The sequence below is a fragment of the Musca domestica genome, unplaced genomic scaffold, assembly GCF_030504385.1.
Source record: "Musca domestica strain aabys unplaced genomic scaffold, Musca_domestica.polishedcontigs.V.1.1 24, whole genome shotgun sequence".
Taxonomy (NCBI): domain Eukaryota; kingdom Metazoa; phylum Arthropoda; class Insecta; order Diptera; family Muscidae; genus Musca; species Musca domestica.
The window spans coordinates 1,860,735-1,888,594 of record NW_026712272.1 but is presented as its reverse complement, the minus strand read 5'-3'; the positions used below and the strand labels follow the sequence as shown (position 1 = coordinate 1,888,594).

The window sequence follows — 27,860 nt, the reverse complement described above, 5'->3', positions numbered from 1 at the left end:
CAAAAATTTCCTTAGAATAAAAATCTAAAAAAAATTGTAACACCTTTCCAAGGAATTCCAAAGTTTCAAATCTCCCCTCCCTCTTTTTTCCTTACATGATATCCCACAATTAAGTCATCTTGTTATTATTAATCTACTTACACAACACATGGCCAAAAGTGTGTAAGCAATCGTTGTCAAGTTTTTCTACCAATTTTTTTGTAATGGTCTCTCTCCCTGGCCTTTTTTTCATCTAAAGCTGTGGTGCGCGTCACACAATTAAATTGTCATTTTCTGGGATTTTTTATAACATTTTTTGTTATTCTGCTCTCTAGTCTGTGTTTGTTTTTTATGATTTGAAACACAGTTATAAAACATCTTGCTTGTGGCATACGTACTCTCAAGTGTATTTTAAGTCTTTTTAAGGCATTTTTAGGCCTATTTATTTCTGTTTTTTTTTTTTTTTTTTTTTGTCCGGGTTTTTCTTCTTCGTACACTTGTTTGTTAGAGCGACCCCTTCTCTTGAGCTGTGTGCCTGCTACACTTAACCATATACGGCTTAACTTAATTAACCATTTAAATGCCTTTGTGTTTTTCATCCAACAAGTGTCATAATTACTTGGACTCCATACTACAACTCAGCTTCAGCTCTTCATGCGAGCGGCCATTCATTTCCCATTTGATGCTTGGGGTTCAGAGGGGCCAAACAACAACACCAACAAAACACAACACAAGCAGGCAACAGCCAGCTTAAGGTTGTCATTTTAAATCATTTATAAAATTGAAATTCATTTAGTATTCTGAAACAGTTGTTGACAGCCATACACACAATAAAATAAGGCATCAAAAACAAGTCCCAAGTCCCTCTGTTGTTTTTTGGTGGATAATTAAATATTCAGAATTTCAATCTTGATTATTTCGACATCTTTATAGCACATCGTTAACATTGATATCGATTGGTTGAATTCATGTCATCTCGTTCGGTGTTGTTTTCTTTTTCTTTTTTTTTTTTTTTTTTTTTTTGATAATCAAATCGAAAATTACAATAATTTTCACATATTTGGCCATGTCATAAACAAAACGTTTTTATATCTCATTTTTTTCGCCTTAATTAACCAGCCATTTTGTTAATAATTTATAGGGCCATAACATTTTGTTTGCCATATTTTTTTTGGTTATTTTTTAAATTATTGTTAATAATTTTTGAATACTTTTTTCTTTTAAGTTGATTTTTTTTTTTCAAATTTTGCCAGGAATTTTTTTCCTTTGTCAAATATTTTTTTAAAATTTTTTTTTGGGTTCCTTGGAATTCTTGCATCCTCTGCTGCCACCAGCAGCAGCTTAATGTCTGTTGTTATTTTCGTCATCATCTGGACATTTTGGTGGCTGTGACTAACACAAAAATGTACCACCAACCCATGAACTGACTGACTGGCCATGGTCTGGCTTGGTTGGCTGACTGGTTGTTTCTTTGGCCGGTTGTTTCCTTGCTTGCTTTGCCTTCGTGTTTGTCCCCGCCTTGCTGGCTTTTTGTTGCAGTTTTGTAGCATTTTTGCTTAAATACCATACTGAAAGATTTATCGTCTTGTTGCAGAAGCTGGAATTTTTGTCCAGCATTTCATTTCAAAAGACAAGCCAGCAACCGACCGCCAGACCAAAGATTTCAAACACCAGCCATTTTTTTGGTGGTAAAATACAGGAAAAATAAAAAAACGTTAAGAAGATCCTTTTTTGAGGAATTTTACAGCAACAATTTATAAAATTTCCAGGGATTTCTAATGAAAACAAGATACTTTTCCAAGGAAAGAAAAAAAAAATAAGTAACAAATTTGGAAGGAAATTACTTAAATTTAGGGATTTTGACCAAATTTTTATTTAAAAAAAAAAAAAATAAATAAATAAAATTTTGCAAATTTTCGAAAAAATAAAATCACCCTTTTTGATGATTTTTGAATGAATAGTGAAGTTTTTTTTAGGATACATATCAAAATTTAGGAAATTTGGACTACATTTTGAATCTGATGAACTTAATACTAAAATTTTGCAATATTTTTTGAAAAAATTAAAAAATCCCCACTTTGGGGATTTCAGAAAAATGTACCGGGCCTTAAAATTACCCCTAAATGTACTAATTTTTCCTCACAGAAGACATATAAATGCGTTATTGATGAAAAAAAAATTAAAAAAAAAAAAAATAAAAATTCCCTCTTTGGGGATTTTTGAAAAATCCCCCAGAATTGCAAAATTTTGTAAAAAAATATCCAAATTGATAAATATTGCACATACAAGTCATGAAAACGTATTTTATAAAACTTTCCCCACATTTTTTACACATTTTACTGGAAATCTAAAAATTGCCCACTTGGAGATTTTTGAAAGTTTCCCGGGTTTCATTTTTTTTCAAAACTAACTTTAATTGTCTTAAATTCGATTCTACAACTCGTGAAATGCATTTTCTACAAATTTTCCCCAGAATTTTTAAAATTCCCCAAATGGGGATTTTTGAAAAATTTCCGGGATTTATTTTTTCGTAAAAATTACAGCCAAATATTGTTAATTAGATTCTAAAAGTCATAAAAATTCATTTCATTAATTATTTCTGCGAAATTTTAAAATTCCCCATCTGGGGATTTTTTGAAAAAATCTCCTGGGTTTAAAATTTTTCTTCAAAATTAACTGCAAATGTAATAATTTAGCTTCTAGGGATCATAGAAAAACGTTTTTCAAACGTTTTCCGCACACTTAAAAATTTTCCAAGGAAATTTGCTCAGGAAAACTTCGAAGCGTTTTTCAAAAATTCTAAATTTTCCTTAACTTAAGGATTTCCGATCAATTTTTTCTATTATATTTTTTTTATTATTGTTATATAGCTTTTTATTAATTTTATCTCTCTTATTTTCCTGTTTCAGGTCCAATCATCCGGCTTATTCGAACTGCGTTTAAAATATTTCAAAAACGATTACGGTCGCGACAGCGAAGGTCACTGTTGTAGCGGGCAAACGGATGCGGCGACGGGCAAATGTATTGGCGGTTGTAAAACACGGTTTCGCGTTTGTCTCAAACATTATCAGGCGAAAATCGATACAACATCACAGTGTACCTATGGCAAAGTTGTAACGCCGATATTGGGTGAAAATTCCGTGAATTTAACCGATTCCCTGGCATTGCAGAATAAAGATTACACCAATCCCATACAGTTTGCCTTCAATTTTGCATGGCCGGTAAGTAGAGAGAAACACAATTTTGGTGTATTTTTAGTTGTGCAGCAAGAAAAACTTCCCGTTTCTATTTTCCTTTTTTTTCGGCGCAGATAAAAATAACCTAATTTTGTAAAACAACAACCAGACACACACTCACTCACTCACATGTCTAACCCGAAAATTTGTATTGACAATAATTTTTGAAAGCATTTTCCTGTACACAGTCATGGGGATGGGGAGCGAGCAAGCGAGCCAAAAGATCATTAGATAGTTCGTCCATAAGATTTGTGGCATTGCGTTGCAGTTTTTTGTGTTTTCTTCTAAATTTAGAATTTGACGTTAATGTAAAGTCAGCCAGTCAGTCAGTCATTATGTTGTTTTTATTTGTTTTGCTTGTGGTCTTGGGGCCATTAAAATAATATCCCTCCCTTTGGATAAACAATTTCTTTGGTGGTCACATTGTATTTTTTTGCCAAATGGAAAAAATCTTGGCTTATCTTCATTGATAAAAAAAATTATTTTTAAAAATATATTTTTTTTTGTCCTTGCAGTATCTCAAAACCAAACATATGCCCCCTGTTTTTTCAAAGAACTCTTCTCCTCTTGATATGTAATATTTGCACCAGCATTTATCAATTTTATATACCTACCACCACCTATATACACCGACATGGAGAGAGCGAGTAAAGTTCTTTGCCTCTCTGCCATGCCACCATGTGTATCTTTGAAAAAAGAACGAACGAACGAACAGGGTTGAAAAACACCACGATCCATTGGAAATACAAGCATATATTTTTGTGTGAAACATCTGTCAGCTATTAAGTAAACCTTAAACTGACTCCGTGTGTCTGTCTCTCACTGACTTGATAAAAATAACGTCGCCAGCGATGGAGGACGGAATAAGCAAGCCCTGCGAGTGAGTTCATGGCTTTGCGCGCAACATTTCTGTTGCCGTGGTGGTAATACTAGCGCGTGCGCCACACATATTTTTAATGTAAATATTTGAAGTGACATAAACAGAAATGTGTTGTTTTTAATGATATTTTTCAACCCCATTCAAAGCCCACCACCAACCGTTGTCATCATTAAAGTTGGGCAAAAATACGTTACTTTTTTCCAAACACTCTCTTAATGACAGGGCAAAAATTAAATTTTCTTTAAAGGAAAATTTTTGGAAATTTAAAATTTTTGCTTTTTTTGTTATTTTATAACGTTTTTATAAAAAAATAGACCATTTTTTGAGTTAAAAAAAAATTTCCCCGTTTTTGGGGATTTTTTCCCCACTTTGGGGATTTTTGTAAAATGTGTGGCTAATTGTTTCTTGGGTTTTAAATAAGCTAAAACAAAAGGAATTTTGAAAATCCCGGCATTATTTGCTATGCTTTCGTAAAATATAGACATTTTCTGGGGAAATTTTTTCAAGAATTTGTTTTTTTTTAAGAAAAAAAAAATTATATTTTTCCTGAATTGCTGTTTTTTAGACATTTTATTCATTAATATTTAAAAAATTTCCAAGTTTTTCGAATTTGAAAAATTTTCCCCACTTTGGGGATTTTTTCCCCACTTCCGGAATTTTCAAAATTTTTGTGGCTAATGATTTTCCGGGTCTCAAACAAGCCAAAATAAAAAGAATTTTCGAAATTCCTTGAAAATTTCAAAATCCCCACAATGGGGATTTTTGTGTTTTTGGGTATTTTCAAAAAATTCTTTTGAATTTCAATTTCTTGCATATTTAGCTGCAAAAAAACGATGTAAACAAAATTTTCCTTGTATTTTGGCATTTTTATTTGATTTTTTTGCCAAATATTGAATTTGATTTGATTAGGAAATCCTAGAATTTTTTTTGCCTTCAAATTTATTCTTAACGCTCCACAGCCTTTTGGGAATTTTGGCAAAAAAATTTGAAAGGTTTTTTGCTTTTGTTTTATTTTTTTGATTGTTTATGCATGCCGTTTAAAAAAGTTGTTGAAGCTGAAAAGCATGCAATTGAAAGGTAAATGCCAGCCGAATCCAAATTTTGTTATTATTGATTTTTTGCCGTTTTTGCTTTTGATTTAGGGGCTTGACAGGAAATCAAGCAGACACAGGCACAGGCAAATGTTGCAAATACTATGTATCCCTAGCAAAAGGTTTTGAAATGCAGATTTCTTGCCGGGGTTTCATAACACCTAATCAAAGTGACAAAGATACACTCACTTGCACAGCAAGAGAGATGTAGAGTGGGAGAGGCAGAGAGAGAGGGCGGCAGGGAACCTAAAAATACATTTCCTTTTAAAAAATAAAATTAATTTGCAACCAGAAAAAAAAGAGAAGCAGCAAGCCAAAAAAAATGATCGCGTGTTTCAAGATGCTATATCAATGCGTCAACATCTTTAAAATGGAAACTAGGAGACAAGAAGCAGCAGCAGCATAAAATGTACAAAAGACAGCAGGAGCTTTAAATTATCAATGACACTAAAATAACAGACAGCAGCGGTGGCAGGCAGGCAGGCGAGCAGGCAGGCACACCATGCAAGACGGCGACGTTAATATGTCGGTTGTCAGCCAGCCAGCCAGGCAAAGCGGGCCTTATTCTACCCAGAAGGGAGCAACCTTCTTCATTTTTTGAAGACATTAACAACTCTGAAATCGAATGACTGGTTGGTTGGCAGACATGGCGAGAAGTACAACTGCCATGGAAATTATTTTTAAACAACACTTAAGTGTAAAGTTCAATGGAAAGATTGCTGCTACTCCTTTCCATAGAATTGAATTCTCCAAAGGCAGGAATTAGCACCCCTTCTATTTTGAGGTTGTGGTGGTGCTGCTGCTTTTTGGCAGCATAGAGGGATAGGGATTCCGAAAATAGCCATTGCATGATGGCATTCCAAACAATGCTTGATGCCAAACGCCAGGCATCCAGCCAACCATTATCATCAGCGTGTGGATATCAAAATCCATTCCTCCCCGATTTTGGCTTTGCAAAGAGGAAACCAAACTGAAATTCTAAAAATAAATTCCCTTGCAATTCAGTCTGTGTCAGGGCATGTAACTAAATCTATTTAGATTTTAGGTCAAGGAATTTAATTAGAATTACAACAAGGCACGTGTTATCCGCAAGTTTTTCTCTCCTTGAAATTAACATAAAATTTTTCATGAAAACAAATTTTTTCATAAATTAATTTTCCCCCCGTCCAGGAAATTTTTGAAAACTAATGATGACAATGAGCAAGACTTGGGGTTTTTTTGGATGGAAAAAGAAAAAGGGGAAAGAGAAAAAGACGTTACAAAAAAACCCTAATCACCCTACCAAGTGTAAGGCTTGAGTGAATTTGTTTGAGTTGCAACGGTTTTGAAAGCAAGCAACAAAAACAACAACTAATGTTAATGGTCTCTTCTTCTGCCAACTTCTTAATCTATCTACCTGTATGAAAGAACTAGTAAACATGGTTGGTCCTCGGGGAAGGTGGTGGCGGCGGCAATACCATGCATGAAATGCTAATGCTTTTTCCTCTACCTCTTAAAGAAGAACTTTAAACAAATTCTCACTGAAGCGTTAATATTTCATCAAAGTAAAGTTATTTTGTTGCCTGCCATTATCATCGGAACAAAGAATATACACTCTCCCTCCCCTCTTTACGCCTTCTTTTGGTTCTTCGTCTCCTAGACACAATGATCGTTTTCTTTAATTGCATGGCTGGCAAACCGTGCACGGGGGGAACCACATCATACTAGAGATCATGCTGCATGTTCCATTACAGCAAGTACGAAAAACACGTGCTGTTCCAAAAAAATGAAAACAGGGGGAGTTTTTTTTTTTTTCAATTCTTTTCAACTTCGTTCAGGTTCAAGTTCTTTTTAAAGAAATTTAACTCATGCCGAACGAAAGGAAATAGTTTTCTGTTTTGTTGTCTTTATTTTCTTTATGCTATTTTTTTATTGTCATATACTACATATATGTATTCCAGAGTCTTCCTCCTCAACTTGTGACAATTACAATACAAAGTAGCAAAAAAAGAAACTATTAAAAATGACAATTTAAATTTATGGTCCCACTTTTTTTGAGGGGAAGTGAAAATTTCCAGGAAGGGGGATTTTCAATTTGAAAATTTTTGACTTATTTATCATTTAAAATTATTTTTTTTACAAAATTTAAAAAAATTGAGACTGGGGAATGAATTCCGAAAATGAGAGCAGAAATTCCCTCACTGGGGTAAAAATCCCCAAGTCCAAAATTTTACATAAAATTGCCTGGAATTGCATGAGGGACTCAGAAAAAATTTAAATTTGAAAATTGCAGTCTTAAATATTGTGATTTTTTAGTTATGCTCCACATTTTGGTCGGATTTTCAACAATTTTCTTTGGTGGAATTACTTATTTGTTAAAGAAAGTGGGAAAATCTGTAGTTTCTAAGCTTTTATGGGTTTAGAAATTTATTTCGGACAAAAATTAGAAATTCCCAAAATGGAAATCAAAAATCCCCAACTGGGGAAAAAATCCCCAAATTGAAATTTTTATAGAAAGTTGTTTATTTTTGCCTTGCGAACTCAAAACAAATTTAAATAAGAAATTTCTGCCAAAAAAAATTTAAAATTTTCCTTTAAAATAAAACATTTTGGTCGGATTTTCATTTTTTTTGGGGGATTAATAATTTTTCACGGAAATTCAACGTTTTTTCAGGTTTTCAGGCTTCCAGGGCTTTGAATATGTATTTCCTATCAAAATCTTAACAATTCCCAAACTGGGGAAAAAATACCCAAATTGAAATTTTTGTTTAAAATTGTTTATTTTGGCATGAGGAACTCAAAAAAAAAAAAAAAAAAAAAAAAAAAAAAAAAAAAAAAAAAAAAACAATACTTTTCAAGCAAAAATAAAAAAGTTTCCTTTAGGATTTTGAAAAAAAAATTGATGGATTTTTCCGAATTATTTGTCAAAATATTTAATTATTATGTTTTTGTTCATATTTTTTCACATTAAAATTTTGTTTCTTCTTCGTTGAAAAAAAAAAAAACGAAAACGAAACTTGTTCCCTCCTCCACCTTTAAATTGCAACCCACACTCGCGATTGGCATTTTAACAAAAAAAAGCCTCGTTTTCGTAATGGAAAACGAAAGTTTTTCCTAAGCAGCTTCATATCTTCTCTCCTCGTTTTCGTTTTTTTTCTCCCCCGATAAATTTGTCATTAGCTAAATGTAAGCTGTTTACAACAGACAAAACTTTTACCAAACACCTCTGCATTTTTTATTGCTATTTTTTGTGTTTTGTCTTTCAATTGTATTATTTATTGCCAAGCTTAAGCCAGCCACCTCTCCACCGGGGTCTGGTTTTGCGCGCTATATGGTGTCATCTTTGTGTCCAAATAGATTCACATGCATAACTTAGACTTTCAAACACACACACACACCCAAGACAGATGGCTGGCTGGCTGGTTGCATTGCTAGGAGGGTATGGTGGGGGGATACTAGACTCCTCTATAGTTTTCTATTACTCTCTGTAATCAAGTGTGAATTGAGGGCGCGCTAGAGCCATAAAGCTTTGTCTGTTGTTGTCTTTTGTTGTTGCCTATTCATTTGCATTTAAAATCCACAATATGACGATCGATGGCTGGTTGGCTGCTGCGCCTGCGCATCATAGCTACTACCATCTCGTCTTCTATTGCATTTTTTCTCATTCAGAGTAAGTGACTGTGTGTGTGGGTGTTATTTTGTATTTTGTAATATTTGTTGTTTTGTCTTCTCGTTTGGTTTTTTCGCTTTGAAGGCGTTAAGAAAAATAACAAAAATTTCCATAAATTTAATTTTTTGTTTTGAAATTTATTTGTAATTTGTAAACTTAATTTTTTCTTCTTTTTTTTCATTTCTTTACAGGGTACTTTTACCTTAATCGTGGAGGCTTTGCATGACACCAACAATACCGCAAATGCTCGTTCAAGCAGTAAGTATATTTTGTTAATAACAATAATCCTTGTTATGGTTATTATATCCTTTTTCCGGGTCACCATAAAACCCATATCCTGCTTCCTTTCATAAGCCGGTTTTTTTTGGCCAAGGGTATGTTGCCCGCCTTGTTTCTCTTCTGTCTCCTCTCCTTCTATGGCCGTTCTTTGGTGTTGTAATGTGATATGGTTTTTTTTTTAGTTGACACTTGTGTCTTATTTTGTTTTCAGTTTTATCCTCCCCATTCTTCGTTTTTCTACTTCTTTTGTTTGCTGGTAAATTTCCGGCCTAGTATTGTGTTTTCTGCTTGGCCAAGGTTCAAAATATCCCATTTCGGGGTTTGATCTGATTTCATTTAGAAGAAAAAAAAAAAACTAAAAATACAAAAAAAAAAAAAAAAACAGACGACAACAACAAAAACATTTAAATTTCAATTTTTATTCTTGGATTTCCAAAGAACACATTTCCTTTGAAAAATAAAAATTTTCCTTCAAGACAAAGAAAAAAATTAAAACGAGTATTGGAAAATTAAAAAAAAAAAAAATTTAAAAATATTTTGAATTTTTTTTTAAATATTTTGATTTTTTTCTCTCTGAAAAATATTGAATTAAATGAAAATTTAAAAAAATAAATTGAAAATATTTTAAATTATTTTTTTTATATTTTTTTTATATTTTTTTATATTTTTTTTTAATATTTTTTTTTTAATTTTTCTCAATTTTTTTTTTTTTTTGAAAATATTTTGAATTTTTTCCCTCTGAAAAATATTTAATTGTTCCCTTCCCTTTTTGCCTTCCATTCCGGCCTGCCAGTACTCCTGCTGAGCTGAAGCTTATAAATTTTCTCCCTTTTTTACATCCTCTGCCAGATTTGTTATCTCAACAGTTGATGTAATGCAATTTTGTTGTTGTTGCTGTAAATCTTCCATTTTTGTTGTTGTTCTACATGTTGTCAAGGATTAATTTCATTTATTTTAAACGTTTTTCGTGTTGTTTGCTGGCTGGCTGGATCTCCCGCATACTTTTGCTCGAAGAGGGTCGGGTCGTCTGCTTAACAACGCCACCATCTCAGCAATCCAGCATTATCTAAATCACATCACATAAAAAGCAACCAAGGAAGAAGAAGAGGGCATGGATGATGGTGGTGTGGCTGGCTATGCTTAGCATACAGGTTTGTTGCTTAAGTCTTTCGTTTTGTGGCCAATCATTTTTTGGTGGACAATCGGTCGACGTTGTTTTTCCATTCCCCCTTATTTGTTTCGAAGCTGCCTTGCAAGTTTACGCCTGTCCAACATCATTGGTGTGCAACAAGTTTTAGGTGATTTTTTTTTTGTTTCCTGAGAATCCCAAAAATTCTCTTCCTTCCAATGCCATGAAAAAGGAATTTAGGGTTTATCTTAAAACAAATTTTCCATAGCCTAATTATTTTCCCCCTCCTCCTCCTCCCTCTTCTCTCTCTCAGCAAAAATGTTGGCCTGTCGCTTTAATCTTAATGTTCAACTTGTCATTTCAAACAACTTTTTATAATTAGTTTTCTAACGCTTTTCCTTGTTAAAAAATCACACACACACGCACTCACACCTAGCCAAAGTGGAAAGAAGTGCGTTAATGTTTTGCATTCGAAACTGCAAAAAAAATTGCAAATCCAATGATAAAACCAACAAACAAACAGAGATTGTAAGTTTTCTAATAACCTGTCATACCACAAAGCCAAACGCAAAACCCAAAAGCCAATTCAATTGAATTGGGCACACACAACCGGGTCCATGGAGTTGGTGGAGCACCCAATAACAATAAAAAATTTTAGCAGAAAAATGCCACGCAAAATTGTTGATTTTCCACTAAAAACGCACATAAATGTTAATGGTCGTCGTTGTCGAAGCCGTCGTCGTTGCAGGCAACATGTTGCCTAGGTCTTTTTCAAACAAAAAAATTTTGTCACTAGTCGAGTTGGTTGGTTGCATGGCTTTACTGGTTGTGGCCGCCTGTCGCCTGCCTTCTGCAACCCAACCAGCCAGCCAGCTTCAACAGGTGGTTTATAGAATTTAAGCCATTAGTTAATCTTTAAGTTGGACATTTAAAGAAAACAACAACACCAACAAAAATTGACAACGAAAAATCTACCACAAAACTTGTTTGTAAGGTAAAATAGAAAATTTTTATATGATTTCCAATCCGAAAAACCAACATTGCTGGAATTCCATAGATTTTGTGGCGTTGTGTGGTCGGCCAGAGACCACATTTAAAAGTTCTTGAGGAATTAAAGTTTGGCAAAAAAATTATAATAAAATTTTTAAGCAAATTTTCCAATATTTTTGAAAAATTCCCAAAAGGAAAATTTTTGGGAAATTTTTCTAAACCTGATTTTCATGTTACTACTTCATTGTAGAGGCCAAAAATGTCAAAGAAAATTTTTTCTGGGCATTTTGAGAAAATTTCCCTCAAAGGGAAATTTTTGCTGCAAAAATTAAAATTTTGGTATTTCTCAAGGTTTAAAGACATCAGGAATGCATTTCCGTTAATAACTCAAAATTTCCCTTTTGGGAAATTTTTAGGGAAATTTTTTTTAACCCCATTTTTGTTCACCTCTATGGTCCTACATCCCAAAAATAGCAAAGAAAAATAGTTCCCAGCACTTTGAGAAAATTTCCCTCGAAGGGAAATTTTTGTTTTGAGGCAAAAATTTTAAATTTGGGTATTTTTTAAGGTTTTAAGACATCAGGAATGCATTTCCGGCAAAAACTCAAAATTTCCCATTTGGGGAATTTTTAGGGAAATTTTCCTCAACATGATTTTCTGTAAGCTCTATGGTCCTACATCCAGAAAATAGCAAAGAAAAAATGTTCTGGGTATTTTGAGAGAATTTCCCTTGAAGGGAAATTTTTGTTTCTGGGGAAAAATTTAAAATTTGGGTATTTTTAAACATTTTAAAGTCTTAGGAGCTCATTTCCGGCCAAAACTGGCCACTTCCCTTTTGAAAAGTTTTAAATTTTAAAGTTTTTGTTTTTGGTCTTTTGAAAAAATTTACATTTCTTCATGGTTTAATTTTTATTATTATTATTATTTTTTTTTTGTTCCTCTTCCACCACCACCATCATTTTTTTATAAACAAAACTCGGCAAAGAGCATATGCAACATTATCAGTTATTGCCTTCGTTTTTAGGCTCTTGTTTGTCTGAGTTGTTGTTTTTTTTTTCGTATAGTTCGTTGAACATCATAAGTATGCGAGCCGATAATATTGTTGGTGTTGCTGCTGAACATTGCGGGAGATTTATGTTGGGTTCTTTGTTTTTGCGTTTTCTGCTCATTTTTTGTTGTTGTTATTTTCATTTTCGCTTTTGGGATCTTATACGCCATCATCATCGTTGTCTTGGTCGTCTCAATACCCCACATGCCTGCCACATGCAACCAAGCAGCCAACCAGCCAGTCAGTCAGTCATGCACCTGCAATTTACTTTATAGACCATGGCAAGTTATATTGGCATCATGATTGTTGTTTTTGTAGTTTTTAAGGAGAGTTAAGCTGAGTTTGAGATGTTAGCAGAGCCCCCTCTCCCCGCATACATTCAAAATATAATCAACAACACCTGAATATTGAATGTTATACAAGCGTTGTAAAGACGAAGACGACGATCAGTTTTTTTTGTGATGTTGTTGTCGATCGTTTGTTCAACCAAAAAACACAAAAACAACAACAAAATATGTGTGGTTGGTTTTTTTTGTACAACAATTTTTTTATTACTGCTGTTGCAAATTGTAAGCCATACAAAAGTTTTCCAGCATAGGTATTTTTTTATGCTGATCCAATGGCCGGCCACCAGCACCATTCATTGGACTGACCGTCTGTGCTTTGGCAGCGGTGGCGGCGGCGACAGTGGCGGTACGTGTGCTTAGAGTGTGTTTGAAGTACGTTCATGGAATTAAATGTAACAAAACAAATAACAATAATAACAACAACAGCAATTCAATGGTCAATGGAATATTAATTTGAAAATCCAGAACAAAGCCCTTCAATGGAAGTTTTGACATAAATTTTTAGCCCCCCTTCCTCTTTTTTTCTTCAGAGTTAGTTTTTTTTTAAACATTTCTTGTTGTTTTTTCTTCAGAACACCTTCTTAACTTGCATTTACCTGTATTTGTTTTTTTTTTTCTTTTGCTTTTGGGCCTGAAATTTTTCAAGACCAGCCTCCTTTTTTGTTGCTGCTGCTTTTGACCCTCATCTTTCTTCTTCTTGTTTTTTTTTTTTTTCACCACTCTAATGTTTATAATTAATCTTCATGAATACCATGGGAATTTATTTTTCATTTTTCTTATCAAAACTAATCTCTTTCTTCTTTTTTCAGGTGTACTGATACAACGCATATCGGTGCAACAAGTCTTGGAAGTATCCCCCGACTGGGAGAGCAAAAAATCCGAATCTCAATATACCTGGTTGGAATATGATTTTCGTGTTACCTGTGATCCACACTATTATGGTTCGGGCTGTGCCGATTTGTGTCGTCCCCGTAATGATCAATTTGGCCACTATACATGCTCCGAAACTGGTGAAATTATTTGTTTGTCCGGCTGGACGGGAGATTATTGTGTGAAACGTAAGTATTGGAAAGAACAAAACTTTAAAAATTAATAACATATTTTATAAAAAATTAGAAAAATTTTTGGGTCTTTTTCATTTTTGGTCGAATTTTGAAAATGGTAAAAAATTATTTTTTTTTTCAATTTGAGAAAATTAACAAGTTTTGTTACCTTTTTAAACATTTTTTTAATTAAAAAAATTGAAATTTAAAAAATTGGACTTTTTTCAATTTTTGGTCGAATTTTGAAAAATATTTTTTCTTAAAAATTTACGGAATTAATAATTTTTTAACAACATCTTTTTTATGATTTTGCGAATTTAAATTTTTTTTAATTAAAAATATTTGAAATTTAAAATAAATTTTACAATTTTTCATATTTGGTCGTATTTTGAAAGATTGTCTTTTAATTAATATTCATGTTGTAATAACATTTGAACAAGATTTTTTATGGATTTCAAATTTTTCAAATATTATTTAAAAAATTTTAAATTGAAAAATATTGGGAAATGTTCACTTTTGGTCGAATTTTGAAAAATATAAATATAAATTTGAAAGATGTAAAATTTTTGATCGAATACTGAAAATAATTATTTTCTCAATTTCTTCTTATAATTAACGTTTTTACGCTATATTTTTATGATTTTGAAAATAGAAACTGTTAAATTATGTATTTTAATTCCATTTCTAAAATCTCCAAGTTTTGGGATTATGTCCCCATTTTAGGAATTCTCCAAAAAAAGTAATTTTGTTTCTAAAGCAATAAATTAGCATTATTTTTTGATAGTTTTTCTGATATTTTTTTAGATATTTTTCATATTTTCAGAATTCCCCATTTTGGAATTTTTTCCCCACTTTTGGGGATTTTTCAAAAAAAAAAAATTTTTTTTTTCAAAAATGTTATGTTATTTTGAATTCCTTGTTATTCTTCTATATTAATTCCACTTAATTTTCAAAATCCCCAAATTTGAAAATTTTTTCCCCATTTTGGGAATTCTCCAAAAAAAGACACTCCTTCAGAAAAAATTGTGTTTTTATATCCTTCACCATTTGTTTGTGCTTGATTGAACAACATCCGTCATCCTTGGAGGTTTTTTTGAGAGATAAAAAATTTGGGGTTCCTGTCACACACACATCTTCCCTCTTTTGTTGTATTTGCTGAAGATAAACACATACTTCCTTTTCATAAACAGGTATTTAAGAGCCCATCACACAACAACAAAAAAAGAACCCAAAAGATTTGTTTCTCTTAAAGATCTTTGGCTTTTGTTTTAAGGCAAGATAAAGAAGAAGAAAAAAACACCACGCACACAAATCCATCCATCCATCGATTCACCATCCTTTTTGGAGGAGTTTAAGAATTCATTACACTAACAAAGTGCTGCGGCGACCATGGCCACGGCTGCTGCTGTCGTTGCTTCTGCTGCTGTATTGGTGGCCAGGAAACTACTGTAATGTATTGGTTTTCTTCTTCTCCGTCTCTTTTTTTTTTGTGATTTCAAGGCATATTTTACCTGCTGATGTTGATGTTCTGTTGTTGCCTCTCCCCCGCCCCACCACATCCATCATACCCTTTAAATGCCCTAATACGGGCGTGGGAAGATTTTTGTACTAAAACTCCAAAGTATCTGTTTTTTTCGTGTGTGTGTGTGCGCGAGTGTGTCTACTCTCCTCCTTTACAGCCAGAAGAGCCAATACCAAAAAAAGAACATCCACATGGATGTTGGTATAACAGGCTTTGCTTGCATATCCAGCCATCCAGCCTGCTTCAGCTTGCTTGAAGCCAAGGTTCTCCTTTTTGGTTTTGTTTTATTTTTTTTTTCTTCTTTGTTGGAATTGTTGTTATTGCTTTGCTGGCTGGCTGGCTGGCTGTTTGGATACTCTGCTTAAACATCATTTAACAAATGTTTGAATGGTAGCGGAGCTCTTTTGTTCTGCTATTGTTTTTTGGTATTTTTTTCTTCTTTTTTTTTTTTTTCTTAAACGGATGCAGCCGCTTTTTGTTTGCCTCTTTATGATTTTTCAAATTTCTAACTTGGAAAAAAGGGCCTCGAGAGACATGGCTTTGGAGAAGGGGAATTTCAAAACTCCCCACCAACAAAATTTTCTCACACACCATAAATCTCATTTATGCTGCTGACGACTGCTGCTCCTCAAATGCGAGCGGTAACTACTTTGTTTAATTTATGATAAATTTTTTTTCGCCGCTCAAGTTTTGGGTGAACACCTTAAAAAAAAAAAATCTCAATATGGGTATCGATTGATTGTTTTTGAACTTCAAACCAGTTTTCCTACCAAAATTCAATAGAAAAATAAACTCTGGGATGACAAATGATTTTCTTCAATATTTGTTCATTGAATCCATTGATCTTTTTTTGAATATTCATTCTTAATTGTGATTTAATTTATTTTTTTCAAAATATTGAGTTTGGTTTCTTTTTTGTTGACTCATTTAATTTGATTTTCAATTGTCTCTCATAAATAAATAAACATACACATAATTATGAATTATTTTTTCAAGTGCCCCCAACTTCCCTTCTCTCTTCCTTATAATTTCAAAATACCGGAGCTTGGACTACCAGTGAAAGTTGAAAAAAAAAATTCCAAGAAGAAAATTCCTGGGAATTTTCCTAACATATCATTATTCTTGGTATGGCGGGCAGCTTCCATGCTCACTCAACACCAACACCGCCATTATCCTTGAGGGCGTGTGAATCTTTTTAGAAAAAACCCCAGCTTAGCTGGTCTTCTTCTTCTAGAAAATGCAGAAAAAAACCCACCCAACCAGTCTGCTATTCACTTTCTATAATGCTGCAATAACTAGAAAAATTAAAAGCATTTTACCATTATTGGCATTACAAAAAGTTCGCTGCGCTGAGCGCTCACCCATACATGGCCAAAATTATAACTTGCCTGCCAAGCCATCAACAACAACAAAAAAAGCAACAAACCTGAATTTTTCTTAAGAATCTTTAGCGTCTCACGTTTTTAGTGTCTACTTTTCCAGCTGGTTTTGTTTTTTCTTCCTCTTCTTCTTCTTCTGCATGGATTCCTTGAATGAAAAATCCCATCGAAACCAGCAAACAACCAGTCCTTTAAGAGGCTCTAACTTCATTATGTACTCGGATGGAGATGATGACGTTAGTCGTCTCATAACGTTTGGCACGTTTTGAGCCAAACTTAAAAAGGGCTTTAAACAGATGCCTGCCTATTCTTTTGTGGTCTTTGTTGTTGTTGTTATTTGTGAAACATGTTTTATTTTTGATGCTGCTGCTGTTGTTGTTGTTGGGTGATATTGGCCAGCCATCACCATCATCATGATTATTATTTGATGCCTTTGTTGCTGGCCTGCAAAAAGCAGATCATGATGGCATCGCGTCGTGTTTTTCTTTTAAGGCTGAGAATTTTTTGACCATGAGATTTTAGGTTTTTAAAGCAGGACAAAAAATCTATTTTTGAGAAGACGTGAAAAAAATTGGATTTTTAATAGAAAACAATATTTTAGTATTTCCAAAAAAAAAAAAAATAAATAAATAAAATAAAAAATAATAGTTTTTTAGAAAACAACATTTCACTATTTGAAAAAATTATTAAAACAAAATATATTTTTTTAGATTTTTAATATTTTAAATTTTTATTTAATTTATAATTTTCCCAAAAATGTTTCTATATCTTATTATAATATTTTTCAATATTTTATTTGTGATTTTGCCACAAAAGTTTCAATATTTAAAAAAAAAATATTTTTTCAATTTAAATATTTAAATATTTTTTTTTTTATTTTGTAATTAAAAAAATAATTTTGTATTTGATCTTAATCTTTCATCTTTTCAAATTAATAATTTTTCAATTTTTATTTCTTCTAATTCCAGCCAAATGTGCCAAAGGTTGTGAACATGGTCACTGTGATAAGCCTAATCAATGCATGTAAGTATTTGCAAATTTATTTCTTTAATTTTTAGAACTCTTCCAACATTTTCCTTTCACATATACTTTTTTATACCCACCCCCTTCCCCCCATAAAACTAAATTCCAAATTCCCAAGAATATCATTTGTCCGAAATGTCCAGAATTTCTAGGAATTTATTTTTATTGCTACTGACTTTAGACTGGGCCTCTTTTTCAAAGAGCCTTCACCTAATAATAATTGTTGCCGTTGTTGTTGTTGTCATTGCTGTTCTTGGCCATTCTTAATACAAAGAAATTTCGTATGCAAAATCCATAATTATGGCATTTTCTTTTTCCATATAAAAATCAGAACCATTTTTATTTTATTTTTGACGTCGTCGTCGAAGTAGTCTCCTCCTCTTTGGTCAAAGTATTTTTTCCCACTAAAATGCAAAAATATAAATACAAAAATAAATAAATACAAAATAAGAAGGTGGTGTAAGAAAGTGGTAGGGGAAATAAAAAATTTATAAAAAAGTTAAAAATAAATAATAAATTACAAAAAAAAAAAAAAAATAAAAATAAATAATAAATAAATTAAAATGAAAATAAATACAAAATTAAAAAGAAATATATATACAAAGTTAAAAATAAATAATAAATTATATAAAAAAATTAAAAAAATATAATAAAAAAAATAAATAAAAATAAAAATAAATACAAAGTTAAAAAATAAACAAAATTAAAAATATAATAAATTAAAAAAAAAAAACAAAAAAAAAATAAAAAAAATATAAAAATAAATTAAAAAAATACAAAATTAAAAAAATATATATAAAAAGTTAAAAATAAATAACAAGTTATATAAAAAAATATAATAGTAAAAAATAAATAAAAATAAATACAAAATTAAAAAAATAAATAAAATTAAAAAAAAACACAAAAAATTAAAAAAATAATCAAAAATATGTAGTAAAAAAATAATTAAAAATAAATAAAATATAAAAAATTATTAAGAAACAACTAAAAATCAATAAAAAAACAATTAAATATTTATTTTTAATAGTATTACAATTTTTTATATATTTTTGTTTAAATGTTTTTATTTTATAAATATTTTTTTATTTTTATTTTTTTATGTTTATTTTTATTTTTTTAATTTTAATTTTTTTTTATTTTTTTATTTTCTTTTAATTGTTTATTTTTTTAATATTTATATATTTTATTGTTTTCTTACTCCCCCCTACCACTGTATCTCTTTGCCCCTTTTTGCTTATATTTAAATATTAACTTATAAACCATTAAAAATTACAACGGCATAGTAGCACCACTTAATGTAAATATATTTAGTTTTTTTTTTTTGTTTTACAACTTGGTCAGCATTTTAAGCCTACATTACCCACCTCTGCTCCAACCGTGGCTTCTTTTTTCTTGAATACCATATGCACTAAATCTACAAAAACAAAAAAAAAGTGACATCAGATTTGCTTGCTTGCTTGCGTTTGCTTCTTTCTTGTCCATGGTCGTCGTTGTGGACATTGTCATTTCTCATATGAAAAAAAAAAAAACAACAAAAACAAAACGTCTTGCTTTGTTGTCGAATATGTAAGTGAAGTTGTTTGATTTTATGACATGTTATGTGTGTAGAATTATTAAAACATTCCCACACTTTTCGAGTTTGGCCACGAACAAGCAGCCAGCTATCGGCTGCGGCCGGCCTATAAAAGCGGATTCTTTAACGTTTAATGAAGAAGAAGCAGAAGAAACAACAAAAACAAATAGACCACTTTTTCGTCTGTCGTCAGCGTGTTGTAATGTAAAAAAGGGAGTAATGAAAGAAATCCATTTTTGTTTTATTTGGTTTTGGCACCTGTTCTCTTTTTGTTGGTGTCCCAACTGATTTCTCTTTCTCTCCCCGGTAATTCAGTAATTTTCTGAAATAAAAATTGCTTAAATTATTTAAGTATTTTTGTTTTTTTTTTTTGTGGATTTTTTAATGGGTAATTTCCGTTTGTTTGGGAGTAGTGGAAACCACAAGATTTTTGCAGATTTCAGCAAAAAAAAACCATAAAAGCAACAACCAAATCAAACTCTCCTTACCCGCACACATTCTCAAAATAATCAAGATCACCAGAAACTTTTTTTCAAACGTAGAAGATGATCATAAAAGGGAATTGAAACCGTTCTCCGTCATATAATTTTTCGAACTGAATCAGCAGTAAAAGGTTTTGTTTTACACCTGGCAAAAATTATAATATTTTTTAAGCGATGATTTTATAGTAAAAATATGATGGGATTTTTTGTTGCTGCATTTTTTTGCTTAAATGGCAGCCTGTAATTGTAAACCTTCTGCATTCCAGGGGTTTATATCAATTTTAAAACTTCCATTAGAGCTACTTGTCTTTTTTCTTTTGTTGTTGTCTTCTACTACTACTGCATAATGCCCTTTCAAACAATACCCCACCCCACCATCAACGAACGATTGGCGAACAAAAAAAAATTGAGAACTAAAACTAAATACTGCAGCATAAGGTGTGTCAAAGTTTTTCTTGTTGTTGTTTTTCTATTTTCTTTTGATATTGAGGAGTGCTTTGCTGGCTGTCTAACTTGGATGCATTATAATAATATGCAAAAAAAAAAAAAAAAAGAATTGAAAAAAAACTTGGTTATCTAGAAATACAAATCCTCAATATTTATAAAAGTTCATGCAACACTATTAGCCATATTGCGACGCCAGCTATATACCCCCACACCTGCTCCTCCTCCATTGCAAATTGTGGCGGAGTCGTAGTCGTCGACATCAAAACACTCATCGCCAACATGAGTAACTTAAATAGGTTTTTTTTGCTACTTATTAAAATCGTGCATAAATCATTTTTTCTGTTTTCTATAATCAACAACATTTTAAGTTTTGCATATGGCGCGGAGGTCTGTTTTGGGGATATTTATTGGAGTTTTATTAATTTTTTGACAAATGGTACTGGTTTTAAATAATTAACAAAGAATTAAATCATGCAAAAGAATTTCATAAATATTAAAAAAAATTATTTGAAAAATGTATTTAAAAGAAAATTATGAAATATTAGAAGAAAAGTTATAAAATTTAAAAAAGTAATAAAAAATTAAAAAAATAAAATAAAAAAGGAATAAAAATATAAAAAAACATTAAAAGAAATACAAATACAAAATATTAATAAAAAAAAATAAAAATATTAATAAAAAAATTAAAAATATTAATAAAAAAATTAAAAATATTAATAAAAAAATTTAAAAAAAATAAAAAAGTAATAGAACATTTAAAAAAATACAAAATGGAATAAAAATATAAAAAATTAAAAATAAAAAACATTAAATAAGAAATACAACGAAAAAAATATAAAAATTAAAAAAAAATTAAAGAATTAAAGAATGAATAATAAAAATATAAAAAAGCATAAAAATTGTAAAAATGAATTTTAAATTAAATATTTAATTTTTAAGTACCAAGACATTTTAATACACAAATTAGTTTTCAAAAAAAAAACATCATTAAAGATTTTATTTTAAAAATTATTATTATTATATTCATTTATATTAATATTATTATTTAATTATTATTTTATTATTATTATATTTATTATTATTATTTTTTTTTTTTTGAAGACATATTTTTTCTGATATTTTTTTGTTTATTTTCTTTTTTTAATTCTATATTTTTGCCATTGTAATTTCCACATAATTTTATTATTATTATTATTATTTTTATTATTTTTATTATTATTATTATTATTATTATTATTATTATTATTATTATTATTATTATTATTATTATTATTTTATTATTATTATTATTATTATTATTATTATTATTATTATTATTATTATTATTATTACTATTATTATTTTATTTTTTTTTTTGAAATGACACAGTTTTTTTGAGATATTTTTTTTGTTTATTTTCTTTTTTTAATTCTATATTTTTACCCTTGTAATTTCCACATAATTTTATTATTATAATTATTATTATTATTTTTATCATTATTATTATTATTATTATTATTATTATTATTATTATTATTATTATTATTATTATTATTATATTTATAATTATTTATTTATTTATTTATTTATTTTTTTTTTTTTTTGAATAGACACATTATTTTTGAGATATATTTTTTTGTTTATTTTTTTTTTAATTTTATATTTCTGCCCTTCCAATTTCAACATCAAAGCATAGCGCTCTATATCAAAATCAATTATTCATGTATTTTTTATCAATTTTCAAAAAGTAGATCTTCAATTTGATACATTTGACACAATTTGAAAGTATTGCAAATTATTTCCAATTTTTTTTTTTAGTTTTCAAAAACCTTCCTTTTAACAAGATCACTTCATTAAAAACCAAGGCTTTGGGTTTTCTTTTGCTAAACAAATTTCAAATGGTTCATTAAAGTCATAATACAACAACAACAGCAACAAAAATCAATACTCACCAAGAAAAAGCTATGAGTAAACACCCCCGGGGGCCATGACCAAAGTGTGTGAAAAAATAAATGATGGTCAAAAATGTGAGGCAAGTTATGATTATTTATTGTGTGTCCAGTGGCTTTTTGTTTAATAAAGCTTAACGAATTGGGGTTTGTTAAGGCTGCAGACACGCGTAGTGTTTCAAAAATAAAGAAAATTTAAAATTGAAAAAAAAAAATTTTTGGGCCACCTTTTTTGCTCAAAAAAATTTCTTCAATTTTCAGTTTGTACTTTTTCTCTTGAAAAATTGGAAAAAAAAGTTTATTTTTTATTCTTGTCCCATTTATTTTTTTTTATTTTCTTTCTGGCTTATGAAAAGCTATCATTGTTGTTGTTATTTTTATTATTTCAATATGTGACCATTTTTGCAAATTATTTCTCACGATTAATTTAATGTCTCCTCCACTCACACACATTCAAACGTACATATATGGGATGGTTTAAACCAGAAACCAGTCAGCTTAGCTCAGCTGTCGGTCTGTCTGTCCATACCAAAGCCGTGTTCATCCAACAACTCCGAGCTGTGTGTCATTTGTTCATTCATTATTTATTGCACAAAAATGCATTTGCAAAACATTCGCTGTCTCATACTCAAATGGCCAGGCCGAACCGGGCCGGGCATAGCCGGCCTGATGGTGATGGTGGTGGCGGTTGCATGGCCACAGACATTGTTTGTTTGATAAACGTTCTTAAAACTCACATTTCTGCACACTCATGTCTTAATTAAAAATTATGAAGCAAAAACAACAACAAACGGATCTCTTTTTTCTTTTAAGAGGTGGGGGAGTAGCCCACACTCTCTCACAGAAAACGGAAATTTCCCATAACTTCTTAGGTTCTCTTTTTTCATTTCCTCTATTTCTTCTCTCCTTTTTTAATTTCACGATTTACTAAAATTTTACTAATTTTCTCTCTCTTTTCTCTCCTTCTCTCTTTACAGTTGTCAATCTGGCTGGAAGGGACCATTGTGCAACGAATGCCAAGTCCATCCTGGCTGCATCCATGGAACATGCTCCAATCCCTGGGAATGTATCTGCAACGAAGGCTGGGGTGGCCTATACTGCAATCAAGATCTCAACTACTGCACCAACCACAAACCCTGCCGCAACAATGGTATCTGCCATAACACTGGCGAAGGCCTTTACACCTGTGACTGCCCACCCGGTTTCCAAGGACAAGATTGTGAATTTGAAATCAACTCCTGTGCCGAAGTAAATCCCTGTCAAAACTCCGGTACCTGTATCGAAGATGGCTCAAAACGTGGCTACAAATGTGAGTGCAAGAAAGGCTGGGCTGGACGTTTGTGCGAGGAAAAAGTCATCACCTGTGCCGATAATCCCTGTGTCCATGGTGCTTGTCGTGATACCACCAAAGGTTTCCAATGTGAGTGCCCCAACGGCTATAGCGGTTCCATGTGTGAAGTCCATACCGATACCTGTGCCTCAAATCCTTGTCAAAATGGTGGTACCTGTTCCGTAGGCTCAAATGGCTCCCACAAATGTCAATGTCCCAGTGGCTTTACCGGTTCCCTGTGCGAAGAGAACATTGACGAATGCCAAGGCAATCCCTGTCACAATGGCGGCACCTGCATTGATATGGTCAACCAATTTAGATGTCAATGTGTTCCTGGCTATTTGGGTTCTTTGTGTACCGAAAAAGTTGATTTGTGCCTGATCAAACCTTGTGCCAATGGTGGTACCTGCAAGAATTTGAACAACGATTACGAATGCACCTGTCGTCCTGGTTTCACTGGCAAAGATTGCTCTGTCGACATTGATGAGTGCAGTTCATCGCCCTGTCACAATGGTGGTACCTGTATGAATCGTGTCAACTATTTTGAATGTGTTTGTGCCCAAGGTTTCCGTGGTCCCCAGTGTGATGAAGAGTCCTATGCCTCGGCCACCTATGATGCCCGCCAATATGAGGCCACCACCCAGGCCAAGCCAAGAAGTGATGGCCTTACCAGCGGCCAGGTGATATTGATTGCCATACTCTCCGTTGCCATGCCTTTGGTGGCCGTCATTGCTGCCTGTGTTGTGTTCTGCATGAAACGTAAACGCCGACGTGATCAGGAAAAGGATGATGCTGAGGCCCGTAAGCAAAATGAACAAAATGCCGTTGCCACACTCCATCACAATACCGGGGGTTTGTCCAGTGTTGCCGTTGCCGCCTTGGGTGTAAAGAGAGGTAGCAGTTCCGGTCTGACTTTCCATAACTCCAATCCCAACATCATTAAAAATACCTGGGATAAATCGGTCAACAACATTGCCAGTTCGGGTTCCACTGACGACTGTCTGATGAACACCTCCCTGTATGGTGGAGCCATGTCTAACTATGCTGCCGATAACAATGCCAATTCGGAATTTTGTGGTGTTGGCCAGATTCAGCCATTGCAAAGGGCCAAGTCCCAAAAGCAGTTGAACACTGATCCCTCCCTTATGCACAGAGCCTCCCAACTAATGGGTGCTGTTGGTGGTGGCGCTGCCGTTGCCAATAGCAATGCCACACATGCACCAACCAAAGATTATGGAGCTGCCGGTGGTAGCTCCTCGTCTGGTGCTGCCGGTGAGGGCAAACGGATCTCAGTTTTGGGCGAAAGTGCCTATTGTTCTCAGAGATGGCCATCATTGGCGGCCCAGGGTGTGGCCGGTAGTTGTGGGGCGGCTGCCTCAAGTTCAGCAGCCAGTGTGGCGACGTCAGGCCAAAGATCCATAGTATGTGGTACTCCTCATATATAAGACACAAGCACACACACACACACACTCTTAGGAAAAACAAAATGTAGGCAAAACAACAAATTTATTTAGGTGTAAAGTTTTAATGAAGAAAAGAAATGAAACGATGAAGATGATGAAGATGATTTAAGGAAACCAAGCGCTGTTGAATATTTTTATAAAATATGTGTTTAATTTTTTTTAAATAATTATCACACACACACTCTCACCAACCACATCCAAACAAAATAATAACTCATAAAAACTTATTTTTTTCCTGCTCTCTCTATCCAAAAGACCTAATACAAAACAGACCTCAAGAAATAGTTTTTCTTTTCATTTTTCCCCCAACACTCTCCTTTCTCTCTCTCTCTTTTCCACATTTGTGTTTATAACAAAAAGCCTGCTATACTACTTTTTTATATAAGTTTAAAGAAACATGGACTGATTTATATGAAAAAATATTAAACTCTAACAATTGTGTATAAAAAAAACAAAAACTAAAACTAATTATTCTTACAAAAAAACAACAAATGGAAAAAATGTTTATTAAGTGTAACAACAAGATTTATTCTCAAGAATTTTTCTCCTTAACACTCACACTCACATTCCTTTTTACTATACTTTTTACTTAAACTGCTACGAATTTGAATTTCCACCCCACTCCATTCTCTCTTTCTAAAACTTTCCAAAGATTTTGAAGCTGATTTTTTATGTAAATTTATATTGACTCTTTGAAATACCAAAAAACCCCCAATTCAACTCAAAAAGACAAGGCTTTTTAATCTTTCCCCTTTAAAACCAAAACTATTTCCCTTCCTTCCTTCCTTCCTCTTCTCACCACTCACCACTTGACGCATGTTCGAAATTTATAAAAAATTCTAAAATATTTTTTTGTATATATAGAAATATTGGGTATTCCTTAAACCCCTAAACCTCCCTCCCTACCCCAACAAATTAATATATTTTTTATAAAATATATTTCCTCCCCTCCTTTCCCCCACAAAAATTATTTTTATTTAGCTTTTTTAAGTGTTTTTTCGGCTCTTTTTTGTGCAAAGAGCATTTGAAAAAAAATGTAAATATTAGTTTTAATAATTATAAATATAACTATATATATATATAAACTACTATTAATTATTTTAAGTTTAGCTTATAGAAAACAAACAAACGAATTGGAAAAAAACAAAACAAACATAAAAACCCCAAAAAATAACTATTTGACCTTAAACGAACTCTATTTGTAAACAAGTTTTTTTTAGTATTTTATGTTCATTTTTTAAGATATTTTTTTTCTTTATAGTTTAATTTAAAACAAACAAACGAATTATATTTTATAGTAAACAAAACCGCAAAACAAACCGAAAAACAGAAAAAAGACATTTTGGAAAAAAATCCTGCAAAATTTTTTCTCCATCCATCCATCTATTATTTTTTGTGCTCTCTTTCTCTAAAAATAGTGATCGATTCTCATATTATTTTTATAATTTTTTTATTTACTATTTTGTTTGAAATTTCTATACAAAAAATACCGACATAAAAAAACATTGAAAAAAAACCAACAAAAAATAATAAATTTTATATTGAAAAAATTTGTAAAAAAAAAAACACAAAATTCTTTTTATTTTACGATAAACCGAAAATATTGAAGCTGAAATAATTTCATGGGAATTTGGGGTAATTTTTTTTTTGGATTGATGGGTTCTGAAAGGCAAACATCTTCCGAATATTTTTGGTTGGGGAAATTGATTTTGGAGATCTCTTTATAATGCCTTGGGAAAATACAATCGCTTTTGGAATAAGAACTCCTGGAGGTATTTGATTACCCACTTAACCCTCATAATCCCTGGGGGACTTCAGACTTTCTCTGTGTCTCATAAGAATCAGAGACTTTTATTTGTCAGATTGAGGGTATATTTTCTCACACTAAATACCCAACAAATCAAATAACGGACCTTAGATTTGTGCCTCTGCCTCTCCGATATATATCCGAATTCTTTGTCAATTTTTCGGATGACTGTTTTTTATAAAAACTTTTTTTTTTAATTATTTCCGCCGTGTCTGAAGGATTTTTTCTTTTTAATTTTTTTTGGGAAATTTTATTAAAAGTATTTTCCATTCAGCTTAAAATTAATTTATTTTGGGCGAATATTTTTGACAACAAACATATGATTGCACTAAAAACAAAACTGTATTATGATGTCTACTTTTAGGGGCTATTGGGAAATGTTAATACAATTAGCACGAGTAAGTTTCATCCTCTGGAATTTGAGGTTGTTGTAGCTGTTGGCGCCCTTCGTTGGAATAGGATTGTTAATGCTTGGTAATTTAAAAAATGCTCTGCCATTTTCCAAATGCCGGTCTTTTTTAAATGGATTGAATTGTATGGTTTTTTTTAAAGAATTGATTATTTTAGCTAAAAGTGTTTTTCCTTTCTGTTCTGTCATCTTTCAGCACAAATTTCTTGTGGGCGAATACTTTTGACAACAAACATATGACTGCGGAAAAATTGTCTTATGATGCCTACTTTTAGGGGCTGTTGGGAAATTTTAATGCGATTAGCATGAGAAAGTTCCTTCTAATGGAGATTTGAGGTTGTTGTTGTTAACGTCCTTTATCTAGCATCCTTTATCTTGAGAGGTCCTGGAATGAAGTCCTTAAAAGTTGATGCATATCAAAATTTTCCAAGAATTTCGGAGAGAAATCTTTACGGAATATCGCTGAGGTCTCTCCATCTCCAAATTTCCCCAATTTCGGTTTGAATTTTGTTGCTGCTCTATATCTTGTGGTTGAATATTTTTAGAGCAAACATATGATTTCAATAAAAAATAGTTTTGTGATGTCTACTTTTAGGGTCTGTTTGGAAATGTTAATAAAAATGGCATACGGCTTCTCCATCTTGCATTAATTGAAAGCCTAAGATGCCGAGTTAAAAGTCCTTGGTTGATAATGAATCAAGTCTATTACGGGTCGTTGGCCCAGTTGAAACCCATTTTGAAAATGGTCAAATTTTTTTCTGTCATGTATTCTGGGGTAAGTCTGATTGCTGGGTACAGCCTCAAAACAAACTCGATCCGGCAAGGA

General features: G+C 31.8%; 1 protein-coding gene across 1 annotated transcript in view; it reads left to right on the top strand.

The window, feature by feature from the left end:
* The window catches only part of LOC101891014 (neurogenic locus protein delta), a 32,990-nt gene extending 6,974 nt beyond the window's left edge, over window positions 1-26,016 (top strand). Inside the window, exons 2-6 of the mRNA XM_011294885.3 lie at window positions 2,889-3,200; window positions 9,027-9,093; window positions 13,438-13,686; window positions 17,541-17,595; window positions 23,003-26,016. Of these exons, the coding sequence (XP_011293187.1) occupies window positions 2,889-3,200; window positions 9,027-9,093; window positions 13,438-13,686; window positions 17,541-17,595; window positions 23,003-24,800 (2,481 nt within the window). The 3' untranslated portion in view covers window positions 24,801-26,016. The remainder of the gene's footprint in view (window positions 1-2,888; window positions 3,201-9,026; window positions 9,094-13,437; window positions 13,687-17,540; window positions 17,596-23,002) is intronic.
* The last annotated feature ends 1,844 nt before the right edge of the window (window positions 26,017-27,860 follow it).